Source organism: Pteronotus mesoamericanus, unplaced genomic scaffold, assembly GCF_021234165.1.
Source record: "Pteronotus mesoamericanus isolate MK-2021 breed Mesoamerican mustached bat unplaced genomic scaffold, CSHL_Meso_final contig_246, whole genome shotgun sequence".
Classification (NCBI taxonomy): Eukaryota; Metazoa; Chordata; class Mammalia; order Chiroptera; family Mormoopidae; genus Pteronotus; species Pteronotus mesoamericanus.
The window spans coordinates 9219320-9235243 of record NW_026555104.1 but is presented as its reverse complement, the minus strand read 5'-3'; the positions used below and the strand labels follow the sequence as shown (position 1 = coordinate 9235243).

General features: G+C 35.3%; 1 protein-coding gene across 3 annotated transcripts in view; it reads left to right on the top strand.

Moving 5' to 3' along the window:
* Positions 1–15924, top strand: part of NF1 (neurofibromin 1) — a 245812-nt gene that overhangs the window by 204100 nt on the left and 25788 nt on the right. For all 3 annotated transcript variants that reach the window (XM_054573167.1, XM_054573165.1, XM_054573164.1), the window contains 11 exons: positions 1861–2293; positions 2800–3140; positions 5966–6168; positions 9251–9444; positions 10346–10486; positions 10634–10913; positions 11337–11551; positions 11793–11854; positions 11997–12111; positions 12648–12749; positions 14422–14562. In XM_054573167.1, the coding sequence (XP_054429142.1) occupies positions 1861–2293; positions 2800–3140; positions 5966–6168; positions 9251–9444; positions 10346–10486; positions 10634–10913; positions 11337–11551; positions 11793–11854; positions 11997–12111; positions 12648–12749; positions 14422–14562 (2227 nt within the window). The remainder of the gene's footprint in view (positions 1–1860; positions 2294–2799; positions 3141–5965; positions 6169–9250; positions 9445–10345; positions 10487–10633; positions 10914–11336; positions 11552–11792; positions 11855–11996; positions 12112–12647; positions 12750–14421; positions 14563–15924) is intronic.

Sequence of the window (15924 nt, the reverse complement as noted above, 5' to 3'; positions counted from 1 at the left end):
ATAGCTTATACAATTAATATTAGGCTCTTCCATCTAGGTTTGTGATAGTGCATTCTGATGTTTGCACAAAGACTAAATTGCCTAATGATGCATTTCTCAGAACATATCCCTATGTCTTTAAGTGGTCCATGACTATATTTTATATCCTTATGAGGCCATACCTAGACTACTACAATACCTTTTTTCCTAGTCATGATTCCTTCGTATATCTTGTATATATTCCTTTGATCATATCACCCCTTTCAAAAAAAATAGTTGAGTAACTCCTTAATACCAATTCCTTAGCACCTATAACAATGATTCAGAAATGTTTGTGCACATAAATATCAGATGAGATTATTTAAAAACAATGAAAATTGCTGGGCCCCACTGTATAGATTTATATGTACTAGTAGGTCTGGTCTGGGACCAGGAGATTGCAGTTTTATCAAGCACCACAGCCAATTCTCATGCTGGTACTACACAGAACCTACTTGGAATAATACTGAGCCCCTTAGCTGAACAGTTTTGGCCCCTCCATAATTTCGCTGTTGTGTATTTCTCCAGCTTTATCTCTTAAAACTTCTCGGTGTAAATCCTCCATTCTAGCTCAGCTTACTGACTGTTGCCTCAGCACACCTAATTACCTGTTTCTTTTCCTCTTTACCTCTCTCCATGAGGCCTTCCAGTCTCCTCTTGTTGAGTTTGAAATTCCTCCAATCTACTTCAGCCAGTGTGTCTTCTAAGTAGCTTTTGCTGATTGCCCAGTTTGTGTTGATATCTCCCTCTTCTGAACTTAGCAGAATTTTTCCTCTGCAGTTCCTTTGATAAGTGATTACATACTACCTCATATCTTGTCTTTGATCTTGAAATATTTTTCTTTTGTTTTAAAATCATTTAACTTGTCACATTTTTATCTTATCTCCTCCCCAAAAACTAAAGACTCAGCCTAGGTTGTAATACTAGTACCAGAGTGATCAACTGAAGAACATTGGGCCAAAGTTCACATAGGTTGTCTTGATTGGAATTCTAGTGCTTTGTTTTTCAGGGCTTTCTGTTGGTCCTTACCTTGGCTGCTCACATTGCTTTGCATTATTTTTAATGTAAATAACATGACCTAATATGGCTGGCTTAATCAAAAAATTGAACTTGTTGGCTCATTCACCTGAACACTCCAGGGATAAATTCGATCCCAGGAGAGGCTTTATCTAGGACTCAGATGAAATGGCCAGGGTCCCAGTTTCCCTATTTCTCTGTTAGTTTTCTTCAGTTTTTAGGCACGCTTTCCTTCATATTTCAAGATAAGAGCTAACAACTCCCATGGCTCTCTGTTCCCTTGTTTATAAACGTCAGGATAGAAAATGTCTCAATTCCCAACAGTTTAAACTACATTCTCTGAATTGGGCCTCTTTGGCTCTGGTTGTCCTAATTTGAGTCATATGATCATTAATGAACCACTGTTTCTGGTCAAGGTAGGATAAATGAATTCACTAAAGCCGTTCAGCTCCCAGTGGGTCATTCCGACCCATACTGTTCACCTGGGAAGTTTAGTGAACCTGGAGGCAGCTAGCTAGCCAATGTCCACTGCCATCCTCCTTGATTGACTATGATGGACAAGTTTGTTGTTATTGTCATTCCTCAAAGTTTTCGAATTGAAGATTCATCTCTTCTGTTTTACTTTAAACTTACTTCTCAATATCTAAAGAACAGTTGATTTTTAAAAAAGGATCCAGACTTTATATAATTGTTGTGTAGTATTCTTAGTTTTCTCTAGAAAACTAATTAGAAAATAAAGTAATAAAATAGATATCTATAGCATCTATATATCTATTCAGAACTCTATTAACAAATTATGTCCCCTTTTTTTGTCATCTTCCTTAGGTTCAAAACTGGTCAAATCAACGGTGATTTGCTGATATACCATGTCTTGCTGACTTTAAAGCCATATTATGCAAAGCCATATGAAATTGTAGTGGACCTTACCCATACTGGGCCTAGCAATCGCTTTAAAACGGACTTCCTCTCTAAGTGGTTTGTTGTTTTTCCTGGCTTTGCTTATGACAATGTCTCGGCAGTTTATATCTATAACTGTAACTCCTGGGTCAGGGAGTATACCAAGTATCACGAGCGGCTGCTGACTGGCCTCAAAGGCAGCAAAAGGCTCATTTTCATAGACTGTCCTGGGAAGCTGGCTGAGCACATAGAGCATGAACAACAGAAACTACCTGCTGCCACCCTGGCTTTAGAAGAAGACCTGAAGGTGTTCCACAATGCTCTCAGGCTAGCGCACAAAGACACCAAGGTTTCTATTAAAGTAAGTGTCACTCTTCATGGAGGTCCTATTGTTGATATGAGAAGTGTACACTTAATTATATTCTAGGTTGGGTTGGAAGCAGGAGAGTGTTGTAGAGAGGGCAGTGTGCTATATAAGTCAAATGGCAGGACTGTGTGGAAGGTGGAAATTATCTAGTGAGCATTCTGATTTTTACATGGTTTTGCAGAATGAGGAACATGAACCTTCAGGATAAAATCAGTATTTGTTTACAGGATTCTTGACCTTTCTTAAAAACAAAATTTTTTTTCCTGATGTTTTCAGTCTCTTTTGAGAGCATTAATATTAATCACAGTAATTATTGAACCCATTTGAATATATAATGGTGGTAACTCTTCCTTAAATGGCAAACATAGTATTTCGGTTGGTCGGGCAGTTGGTTGGTCGGTCGGCTGGTCAGTCAGCCGGTCAGTCGGTTTTGGCGCCTCTTGCAGTTCCACATAATGGAAGTTAAGTCTTCATTCCACCCTCTCACCATCACTTTCCAGGTTGGTTCTACTGCTGTTCAAGTAACCTCAGCAGAGCGAACGAAAGTCCTGGGGCAGTCAGTCTTTCTAAATGATATCTATTATGCTTCGGAAATTGAAGAAATTTGCCTAGTGGATGAGAACCAGTTCACCTTAACCATTGCAAATCAGGGCACACCGCTCACCTTCATGCACCAGGAGTGCGACGCCATTGTGCAGTCTATCATTCACATCCGGACGCGCTGGGAGCTGTCACAGCCCGATTCCATCCCCCAGCACACCAAGATTCGGCCAAAAGACGTCCCTGGGACTCTGCTCAACATTGCATTACTTAATTTAGGCAGTTCAGACCCGAGTTTACGGTAAGTTTTTAAAATTTCACTTCAGTTTTATTCAGGGTTTGTGGCTTTTAAAATGAGACCACTTAATAAGCTTTTAAAGCAGCCTGTCTATTCTAATACTGTAAATTGGAAAGTATGTTATGTTGGTTAACCAGCATGACCTCATCACGTTGCGGGGTATTCACATGAACTGTAGAATTCAGAATAGGGTGAGTCACACTAAACCAGTATATATCCTTTGTCCAGGAAACTTTCATCTGGAACAGACAACATAGCAGTTGTTCAGTATTTTTCCAAAATACTTTATTTTTTTTAGGCTAGTCTTAGATTAAGTTTCCCCTCTTCTGAGTCTTCTAATTAAGTGTTCCCATGTTCAAAAGTATATCACTATTAAGCTTCCTCACAGTTAAATTAGATTATCATTGTTTTACAGAGAAAGGCTTAGTGTTCAATAACTCAATAACATTATTGCATACTTTCCATCTATGTGACTTTAACAAAATTCTTGGAAAAATTCTTAAGATAAATATAGATGCCATCTGAGCAGAGACAGTCAGTTCTGTTTAGGCTTAATAATCTGAACAGAAATCATGAGAGTGCATGGTCTATGGAGTCAGTGGATTTGGTTTAAATCTACATCTGTTATGTATGACTTTAGGTAAAGTACTGAAGTTCTCTAAGCTCAAGTTTCCTCATTTTTAAAATGTAACAATGCCATCCTATATACTTACAAATGTTTAATAAATAGTATGTGTTATAGTATAGAATTTAGCAAATAGTTTTTGCTTGGTAAATATTATTTCTTCCCAACTTCCCTAATCCTCTTCCCCCACAACCCCATGTGTGTTTGTACTCTTTCCCTCTTTTGCCCCTCTCCAGCTCATGTTAAAATAATTTTTTTCCCTCCCAGGTACCTTGAGACTGTCAAGATTTTTACAGATATAAGTTCTTAGCTTCAGAAAAGGTTTCCCTAGGATATAATATAGTTCAGGTTTTATAAGTGGGCCTTTTAGGATTCCAGATCTCCCTTATTTGTGGGGGGTAGGCAGAGACAAATGTATTTGAAAAAAATAATGATAATAAATAAATAAATATTTTTAAAAGAAATTTTCTATATGCAAACATAGAAATGGAAATGGAATAATGCTATATATATTCCCTGTATCTCTTCAATTAAATCTATTTTGAACTATGTTAATATATGCAAATTTTTTTCAGTTCTTTTTAATTATTATGCAACATTTTGGTGTATAAGGCATTATATTTAATGAACTAATTTCCTACTAATAAGTATTTACTTGCTTCTTCATCAATTAACAACAGCAATGAAACCAACAAAACTGCTGCTGTGACCATATATCTCTTCCTAAACTTCTCTAAATACTTAGTTAAAACACCTACAAATTAAATTACTGAGTCAAGGAAGTATATAATGTAAAAAAAATTAAAAATAAAAAAATAAAAGTTAAAAATAAAAATTTGTTTACCTGGATGGGTCTCATGGAGTCTGTGACCTCTCAGAAATTATACACAAAATTTTGTGTGTTCTTTACTTCTATTATCTCAGAGGAATCTGACACCTACTCCCAAGTGGAGGGACCCCAGTTCTTTATAGCTGTTGAAATATACAGAGTCAAAGTCAATGTCCAAATAATATAACTCAGAATTCATAGGCGTTAGTAAGAGATACATAAACTTAGAAACAACAATCTTAATATTCACATTTTTGGAAAATGGAAGCTATATGTATGTCCTTAATTCCTAATTCAAAATCCTCATTGAAGAATGCTAACAATCTTTCAAAAATTATTAGCTTGATAAACCTGTATTCTTCTGTTGTGAAAGCAAGCTAACAGCTTCTGCTTTTTGCTGAAGCGTGTCATGCCAGAGAAAAAGCCTTTTGGTACATTTTCTTCCCTATGTGTCTATTGCATAAATATATTAGCATGATGAAAGTTCAGAGGTAAGGAAAACTGAAATTTACTGAGCAGTCAAACCATTTCTTTTGCTGCACAGGGGAGAAAATTAAAAATTTAAAAATGGAATCAGCTTTTGATTGGATCAAAATGGATCCAGTAAAAATGGATCAGCTTCAAAATTGTTTAAATATATTTTCAGGCATTTATAAGGGAATTTTTGGTTCTCATGGAATCTGGATATATGTATATTAGGTTTTCTGTTTGCTTGGGGTTTGTTTGTTTTTTGGTTTTTTGGGGGTTTTGGGGGTTTTTTTTGTTTGTTTTTTTTTTTTGCTTTGTAGTAGTTATGTGGAAGGAGTTCATAGAAAGAATAGAAGGGAATTTAATTATGTTTAAAATATTTTTGACCACCGGTCTGTAGTATAACTTGTAGGATACCCAGGAAGAAATTGAGTAGATGCTGATAAAAGATTTTAACATTTTAGGGTGATGAGGGGCCATCTCATTTCTCTTCTTATGATCCCCATTATAATTGGACCTGGCGGGTAGAGGAACCACAATCTGAGTTTCAGCCTCATTAAATGTACAGCACACCTTTACTCTTTCTTTCTGTCGACCCATCCTAGGACCACAAACCACTCATGTTTTTTGTCCTAATGAAATGTCCCTTAGGAAGGCCTTATACTCACCTGTCTTAGGAGGCTTAAAGTGCTCTTCTGAGTATCTCCCTTAAAAAAAAAAATCCCAAAATGACCAAGGAGTATTTTGGTTTACCATAGAATCATAACAACTCTGATTGATTATAAAGTTTAAAAGTAGTTGATTATAGTTTGTAATAGAGTTATAAGTTGTATGTTATGGAAAAAAAATTTGTGAACTATAAGAAAAAATAAGTTTTAAAACAACTGCATTTGTGTTTTCTCCTAGGTCAGCTGCCTATAATCTTCTGTGTGCCTTAACCTGTACCTTTAATTTAAAAATCGAGGGCCAGTTACTAGAGACGTCAGGTTTATGTATCCCTGCCAACAACACCCTCTTTATTGTCTCTATTAGTAAGACACTGGCAGCCAATGAGCCACACCTCACCTTAGAATTTTTGGAAGAGTGTATTTCTGGATTTAGCAAATCTAGTAAGTAATAATAATTTTCTTTAATATGTTAACAATGATTCTAAGAAAATTTAAAGAAAACCCTTTCGTTTCAGAATTTACCAGTGAAATCTCTAATTGATTATATTTTTACCTCCTTGCCTCTTCTGATTTTTCATCTGTGATACTCTGTAACCCAAGGAGCTCTGAAGGAACTTTCTGGCATACCACATTGAGAAATCTAAAATTCTGGCAATAAAAGCAAGATGGCAAGGTTTCAATACCTTACATGTCTCTGGACCACTCACAAAGTATTTTTCTCACCATGTTTCAGTTTAATTAGCTTCAACATTTCTCTTCGTAGCAGATTATTCTAAATGAGTAAAGTATTCACATTATCTCCTAAATTTTAGGAAAATACTTTCTCTTCTTTTCAGATTAACTTTGAACTGTGATGCTATTGTTCATCTACAGTTCCTGGAGAGTGCACTGGCACATAATACAGGGTTCAGAGTCAACTCCTGACATGGCTTTATTTAGGCCATCTCGTGAATTTAACATCTGCCCTTTACATTTGTCCGTCTTCATACCCTATCGTAGTGTAAATGTTGCCCTTCTCTCATTTTGTTTCCTGACATTTTCTTCCCTTTCTCTCTCCACAGTACATAAAACCTGTTTTTCTGTATTTTCCTTGCTTTTTCTGAATTAGATCATTGAACGTTTTAACAGTTCATCAAAATTAGGTCACTATATATTTTACATAATAATGTAGAACTATAACCCTAAAAAGAAAATGTATGAGACTGACAAAACAAGAAAAGTATAAAACTTTATTGAGAAATATTAATATACAAAGTGATTTGAGTGAGCAGGAATACTGTGCTCCTGAATGCATAATTCTTCCCAGATTATTACAAATTCAGTGCATTTGTGTTTTCTCCTAGGTCAGCTGCCTATAATCTTCTGTGTGCCTTAACCTGTACCTTTAATTTAAAAATCGAGGGCCAGTCACTAGAGACATCAGGTTTATGTATCCCTGCTAAGAATTCTATATGAGTAAGGGTTAAGAATGAGGTAGAGTTTTAAATGATTACAAATTTTATTTGGAACTACAAGAATACCTAAGAAAATATTGAAAGAAAACAGAGATTTGCTATTATAGATATTTGATCACATTATAAGGGTACAGTTATTAAAACAAGGGTGTTCAAGAATCAATCGGATCAGTTTAAGAGACAGATTGATAAGGAAGCATCACAATCTAATGGAGGAAAGATTAAATCATTTAAGAAGTAAAGTTTGGAAATGAATTAAGTTGGGCCTTCATCTTCACCACAAACCACAAGATATCAAAATGTGGCCTAACTAAATGTAGGAGTTGAATACAAAAACTGGAATTATTTTAAAAAATAAAAGAGAAAGAATAATATTTAATTGCTTTGTGGGTAAGAATTTATGAAGCAAAAAAAATGATAGATGGAAACAGTGAGCAGATTTGACTACATAAAACTTCAAAACATCTCTACTTAAATAAAAGGGAGAAATTTAAAAACTAGGAAATATGCTTGCAGCAAATAGGAGAAAAGATTAATATAATAATCATGAAGAGTTCTTGTAGATTAATAAGAAAAATGGATCAACGGCAACATGCAGATCATACTAAAATATATATATATATTATGTTCACTAATACAATCAAAGGAATGTAAACTGAAAAAATAATAAGGTAACTTTCAGCTATCATACTGGCAAAGTGTTTAAAACACATCAGTGTTGAGTCTGTGGAGTTGTGAACAGAAGCAATTTTTCTAGAAGGCAGTTTGGACACATATGTCAATATCCTTAAGGTCCTTTTAGCCTCATAATTCTACTTTTTAGAACTTATTCTAAGGAATTAATGTTCAGATGTTTATCGTAGCATTATTTTTATTTAGATTTTTTTAATGAGGTATATCTTTTCAGTAAAATGTCCAGGTCTTAGGTGTCTTAAGAGAACAGCTTAATGAATTTTTATTTGTGAACACATCACAAAACCATCTCCCAGATGAAGATACAGGGCGTTTGTAGCGTCCAGGAGGCTCCTCTCAGTACCACCCTCTCACCAGCGGTAACCAGTATTATGGCCTCTATTGACATAGGCTTATTTTTCCTACTTTTGAAATTCACGTAACATTATTTATATTAGCAAAAAATTAAAATACTCCAAGTCAGAAAATAAAGAACTGATTAAATTGTTGGATCTCTATGTGATGGAAAATAGGAAGCCATAAAACATGTTTTTAGAACAGAGTTCCAGCTGGGGAAAATGAAAACGTCCTGGGGGTGGGTGGTGGCGGCGGCTGCACAGCGCTGTGAGTGTGCTTAATGCTGTGGGATTGTGTTCACTTAAAAATGGTGAATTTTATGTCGGGTATGTTTTTCCCAATAAAAAATGTTTGAGGAATTCTAGGTGAAGTATATAAAGGAATTTCTGTACTATTTTTATATATTTTCATAAGTATGAAGTTAGTTCAAAATTAAAAATTAAAAATGATTTTTGGAGAATTTTTAATCTCGGTATAATGTTTACTGAAAAAATATTCAGTACGTCCTGCATATATAGCATAACCCGAATTTTTGTGGAGGAGTTGGAGCGAGTTGTATGTGTACATACACACACATAAATGTACATTAACTCTACATAGATTAGAAAGTTGAGAGTTGAGGTGATACACCCCTATAGTAACATTGGTTTCATTTTTGTGGCGATGCTTTCCTTCTACCACACTTTGCATGATTACTACATATTCCTTTTACAATTAGAATAAAAATTAATGGGTTTTTTTTAGCCAAAAGAGAAATGGTTAAAATGGAAAAGGTGAGATAAAACTTTCCAAAATTGGCTTACCAGCTTTTAAAATTTTGTTCAGGACTTGCTCTCTTTCTTCTCCTCTATCTTCAGTAATATGTTTGCCAGATATCTTTTCTTTAGGCCTGTTTCTAGGTAATGGTCTTTAACTTTTACCTTCCTCTTTCCCAATCTTTTATTTTAAAATAATTTGAAATAATCAAAATAATGCTCTTTAAAATAATTTTTGATGTAATTTTCATTGGCCATTTATGCTAACAGCATATTTTTCCCCAGGTATTGAATTGAAACACCTTTGTTTGGAATACATGACTCCATGGCTGTCAAATCTAGTCCGTTTTTGTAAGCACAATGATGATGCCAAACGACAAAGAGTTACTGCTATTCTGGATAAGCTGATAACAATGACCATAAATGAGAAGCAGATGTACCCATCTATCCAAGCAAAAATATGGGGGAGCCTTGGGCAGGTATTGAGTTTGCTTAAATATTTACCTCCTCTGTGCAGATATTTGTCTGATATCTACGTCATGCAAAGCAGTGTGCTAGGCGCGAGAGATGTAGCTGTAGGAAAGACAGTCCCCTCTATCAAAAAGCATACAGACTCCCCCCTAACTCTTGATTTGGTTCAAAATTGTAAATGTCTAATGCATGTCTCAGCACCAAAGAAAAACTAGTTATTGTAGCACTGTTCTCCATGGCATATTAATTATGTAGAATTTAACTATAGAAACATGATGTCACTTCTAGCAAATAGTGCTTTATAATGTACTCTGGTAACTTACATACCATGGGTGTCAGTATGTTTCTTGATGATGTTATAGGGACACCTGCTGTCACTTATAGTTCTGGCATAAAAAGTACAATATTAAAATATAGAGTATAATGTTACAGTTTATTTTTTATTTGGCAAGAATTACATATATCATTTCTTCAAAGTAATCACTTAAGGAGGCAGTACTCTTACTCCAACAGTGCTGCAAAACCTCCAAATAATTTTAAGTGACCTTGGAGCCAGTTTTAAAGCCCCACAAAATATCTCAGTACTGATGTCATTTCCTATATTTTAAAATAATTATATTTTATATTGATTATACATTGTCTTAGAAAAGAGATGCTTTGCAAGTAAGTAAAAATAATACAGAGATTTAAAAGTTTTGAATTTTACTTTCTTAATCTCTGAAGGAACATCTTCATCCTTTCTGGATATTTTATGATAAATTATATTTAATGACAGGTCTCTAAATAAAACCTAGTATTTCAGAGGCCTTTGGTAAAAAGAATTTTCATGTTGGGGCTGCTCCTTGAAGTATTTTTAAAGTAAAAAATAAATTGGTAGAAAGGCTAAAAAATTTTTTTCTCTTCCTCTAGATTACAGACCTCCTTGATGTTGTACTGGACAGTTTCATCAAAACCAGTGCAACAGGTGGCTTGGGATCAATAAAAGCTGAGGTGATGGCAGATACTGCTGTAGCTCTGGCTTCTGGAAACGTGAAATTGGTTTCAAGCAAGGTAATCACTTTTCCTTTGCCTTCTGGACCAGGGCATAAGGTATCTCTTTTTATCATCAGGAGGTTTTTTTTATTTGTAACTAGTTAAAGTTTTTAGTGATAAAATTTTTTTTAGCCTCCATGTTTTTAAAATTCTGCTTCCTTACAGGTTATTGGAAGGATGTGCAAAATAATTGACAAGACATGCTTATCTCCGACTCCTACTTTAGAACAACATCTTATGTGGGACGATATTGCCATTCTAGCGCGCTACATGCTGATGCTGTCCTTCAACAATTCCCTGGATGTGGCAGCTCATCTCCCCTACCTCTTCCATGTGGTTACTTTTTTAGTGGCCACAGGGCCACTGTCCCTTAGAGCTTCCACACATGGATTGGTCATTAATATCATTCACTCTCTGTGTACTTGTTCACAGCTTCATTTTAGTGGTAAGTTCCAGGACTGTAATTTATGTTTCACCAGCTCCTTTCTCCATTTTACACCATCTGATTGCCGCTAAGGTTATAAACATTATGGTGCCCTAACACTAAACTGCTAATTCAAAAATAATAAATTACTTCCGTGCTATATCAAGCTATAGCAAAGGCTTTCTGTGCTTGTCTTGTAGACTCTTGTAGTTGCCACATAAGCTAAAAGACTCAGCAACAACTGACAGTGTTGCATTGCTGGCACGAATTTGTAGATTAAATGGCGCCAAAGCAATGAGCATTAAAATAATGTATCTAGAGTGTTGGTTATATAATTTTGACATGATATTCAGGTTTCCTAAATTCGAAATGAAACATGGCACTTTGAAATTTTAAAAAATTAGTATCTTTAAAGTCTTTTCTTGTTTCTTTTTTCTTTTACAGAAGAGACCAAGCAAGTTTTGAGGCTTAGTTTGACAGAGTTCTCATTACCCAAATTTTACTTGCTGTTCGGCATCAGCAAAGTCAAGTCAGCTGCTGTCATTGCCTTCCGCTCCAGTTATCGGGACAGGTCATTCTCTCCCGGCTCGTATGAGAGGGAGACTTTTGCTTTGACATCCTTGGAAACAGTCACAGAGGCTTTGCTGGAGATCATGGAGGTATATAAGCCAAAATGATGAGGAACTAAGCTAGGACACTTTTTTATTCCACTAATACTGTATAGAAGAATTACTGGTTTATTCTGTTTCTTACTTAATGCTTAAATAAAAACATTTCCATGGAACATGTTTATTGATAACATATATGTTATTTATTTAATGACATTATAATAAATATTATTTAAATGTTTTTTAAAACATTTATGTACATAACTATATTCAGAGTATCCTTTCTTTTTAGGCATGTATGAGAGATATTCCAACATGCAAGTGGCTGGACCAGTGGACAGAACTAGCTCAGAGGTATGTCCGAAATTAATGTAAGTTGTAAACATATGTATATTGTTGAAAAGAAAGAAAATACTGCATAATCAATATTTTATTTAGTTATTAATTATATATAAACATAAAAGTTTTCATAAGCTCTTTGGATCTTTAATTGCAGGTTTGCATTTCAATATAATCCATCCCTTCAACCAAGAGCTCTTGTTGTCTTTGGCTGCATTAGCAAACGAGTGTCTCATGGACAGATAAAGCAGATTATTCGTATTCTTAGCAAGGTACCTCTCCCTTCTCCCTTTTCCCCAGTATCACTGGCTCCCAAGTTGTAAAGTAAATGTTGCATTTTTTTAAAGGGCATTAAATTGGAACTTAATAGGGTGTGTTGTATGTTGCTTATTGAACCTAATCAAAACAATGGGTTTTGATTTTCTTCATTGTAATTCTTTGATGTGAAGAAACCTTCTCCGAAAAAGATGTCTTAAAAAGAAATAAGTATCTCTTTTGCTAAGAAGGTACTCTTACTATTTTATAAGTTTTCAAAGACTTTATATGATAAAACTACAGTCATATAAAATTATCTAACTTGTAATAACTAGAATAAGGTCTGACTTTTTATATTAGAATATAATATAGAAATATTAAAAAATAAATACCAAGTGTGCATTGAGCTAGCTACCAAGATCACCACAGCATTGGAAATACTTCTATCATTTATTAATTAAGAAATTGTTCCTGAACTGATTCTGAGATTTGGCTTTGGAGTTAATGTTTTATTTCAATGAAAGTAAAATAAAGAACTTTTTTCCCCTAAAAGGCACTTGAGAGTTGCTTAAAAGGACCTGATACTTACAACAGTCAAGTTCTGATAGAGGCCACAGTGATAGCACTAACCAAATTACAACCACTTCTTAATAAGGTAATTACTGTATAGAAAATGAGGGCATTTATTTTGGGTACTGCTGTTAAAGCCTATTTTCTCTCAAAGAGTTCAGAAAATAGATGGATTGGGGAGAAGTTTTAAGAAAAAGCTATAGCTAAAGTAGTTACTTGAAATACTTACACTAGAGGAAGAGGAAGTATGGAGAATATGTTCTCAAATGCTTGTTTTTTGTCTCATTAGTGCTAAAGGAAAAATAGGTATATATTCTTAATTCTTTTATCCAGTAAGTATTAATAGAACATCTTCTATGTGCCAAGTGCTATTTAGGTGCTAGAAATATAGTACTGAACAAAGCCAGTAAAGTTCCCTGTCCTCATGGAACTTACATCCTGGGGTGAGTGTGGGAATGTGGGGTGGATAAATAATAAACAAAGTAAAATATGCACTATATTCATGATTATTATTGTGGAGAAATGTAAAGCTGAGTGAAGTATACCTGATCATCAAAAGAATTTGGGTTCTAAGTGAAGATGATATGTAAAAGGAATAAAATGATGCAGTCACTGTTTTAGGATGGTCTGAGCTCATCTCAGCTTCGTGACCTCAAGCAGGTCATTTAACATATCTGGCCATCATGTTTCCACATTGATAAAATGAGTAAACCAGACTAGATAATGGCACCATGTTATCTTTTAACTCTAAGGTTGTAGAATTCTGTAACTTGAGTACAAATATATGCTAGGCTTGAAAGAGATTTCAGAGAAATAAATACTTGTATGTTTCTGTAATTGACTTATATAAGCCTTCTGGTCCTAAAGTGTATAAAATGGTTCTCTCATCTTCATCTTGCAAAGAAAAGTGAGGCTCAAAAGAGCTAAGTAACTTGCCCAAATGCATATACCTAATAAAAGGAAGAACCATGATTCTAATCCAAGGCTGTGCGTGTATTTTCTCATATATCACACTTTAAATAAGGATTTCCCAATATATATATATTTTTAATTCAGAGCAGCAAGAGTGACCAGAAAGTTGAAAGGGTGGAATCTGAATGAAAGTCAGAGAGATCGGGAGGTTCCGTGTAGAGAAAGGGAGTCTAGCAGCGGGATTGCGCAAGAAGGCCGCGCCGACAGAGGGACGGCGCGCGGGCCGTCCTAGTTGTTACGGAGCAGCTGTTCAGGAGAATAGTGACAGGGGAGATTGTCACTGGAGACTGGACTGGAGAGAACTAACCTGACATTCAGCATGCTTCAGAAAGGCGCTGGGGAATGTGCCCATAGGTTTTCAAGTCTATAAGGAATAGGACAAAAGCAGAACTTAGAATTTAGTCATTTTGGTAGTAGCGTGCAGAGAGGATTAGACTAGGGAGAGCAAAGAGAACCCACATGGAGAATGAATAAGGTTAGCATGGAATAGTGTGATTACCCACAAGCAGATGCAAAAGAGACTAGTTTGGAAGAATTAACAAAACTTGGTGACTGGATTTGAAACCAAAGTATGGGAAGAAATCAAAGAAGATAGTAAGTTCTCAGCCTAACTGTGTCTAGTTACACACATAGAATAGATGAGGAGCTTACCTATATATTTACTTTCCTCAAAATTTAAAAAAAAAAAAAATGCGTAATTTGGGAATGACATGCTCGGTTTTTATACTGCAATGTATTTTGAACACAACTGTTCATGTTACTAACCTGAATGTCTCCTTGGCTAGGACTCCCCTTTGCACAAAGCCCTCTTTTGGGTGGCTGTGGCTGTGCTGCAGCTTGATGAGGTCAACTTGTATTCAGCAGGCACCGCGCTTCTTGAGCAAAACCTGCACACCTTAGACAGTCTCCGGATATTCAATGACAAGGTAAGCAAGCTTTCTATTTGGGATTCTTAGATTATGCACATTTAGGACCTCCCTTTTATTGTTGTTGTTCCTGTTATTACTATTATTATTATTATTATTGTTATTATTATCCTTTTAAAATCAGAAGAGGTCCCTAACTTAAATATGAATTTCTGTAATGCAACTTGTGAGTATAGTTCCTTACCTGCTCATTAAAAGTATTTAAACTTTATTGTATACTTTCTGTATAAAAAGAGCAGAAAACAGTACTCACTCAATACTAGTTAACAGAATAGGGATAAATAATACTGAGTAGTAATAATAGCTACCATGCCAGACCTTGTGCATTATTTCTAATTTTTATAACCCTGAGGTCAAGGTTAGCAGTCCCCACCCCCCATTTCATATATAAAGAAATGATCTAAAAATAAGCTTATTTTGGCCTGACCAGAGTGGCTCAGTCGGGTGGGCATTGTCCCACAAAGCAAAAAGTCACCAGTTCAATTCCCAGTTAGGGCATATGCCTGGTTTGCGGGTTCAGTCCCCGGTCAGGGCATGTACAGGAGACAACCAATCGATGTTTCTCTCCCTCTCTTTCTCCCTCCCTCCCTCTCTCTAAATACGTACATACATACATACATACATACATACATACTTATTTTCATTGAAAATAGTGGCTCCAGAAAAATTAGGTGTACTCAGAAGATAAGGATTAGGAGGTTGGAGAGTCTAAAGAAAACTTTTGGGTACTTTATTGTACTAGTTGTTTTGTTTTGCTTAATCCCACTTTAAAATATACCATAACATATCCTCTTAACATGTATCAGCATTGACTGAGGTTAGATTTTGGTTCATAGAGTATAGAGGAGGAAATCTAACAGTAGGAGTAAGAAATTAGATTCCTTTTGTCTTTGGAGAAAAGTGGGAAGAGTCTAGAAGGAAAATTTTTTTTTTTTTAATGGCTGTATGTGTATAACAAGAGAATTGCTGGAAGTGAAATTAGCAGAGCTATGGATACAAAGCAACAAGAGAGAGGACAGGAGCATGGTTTTAATTGTGAAGATACCTGATATTAAACATTATTTGTTCACTCTACCAGATGTAATATAGACCCCCAATAGCTGGAGCTTTAAATGTGGAAATACAGCTTTAGGGGTAGAAGGTACCTTCAAGATTATCAGTCCTCTATTTCACAAAACAAAAGTACAAAGAAGTTAAGTAGCTTGTCCATGTTGATATATCTGATTTGGGACTATAGCCCATTTCCTAATTCTCATTGCTCTTTTCTGGGGTTGTCTTAGGACAAGGGTGATCAGAGTGATAGCTAGCTATTGACTATTTGTATGTTAAGAGTATTTGCATATGAAGTGTTTGTCTCTTTGG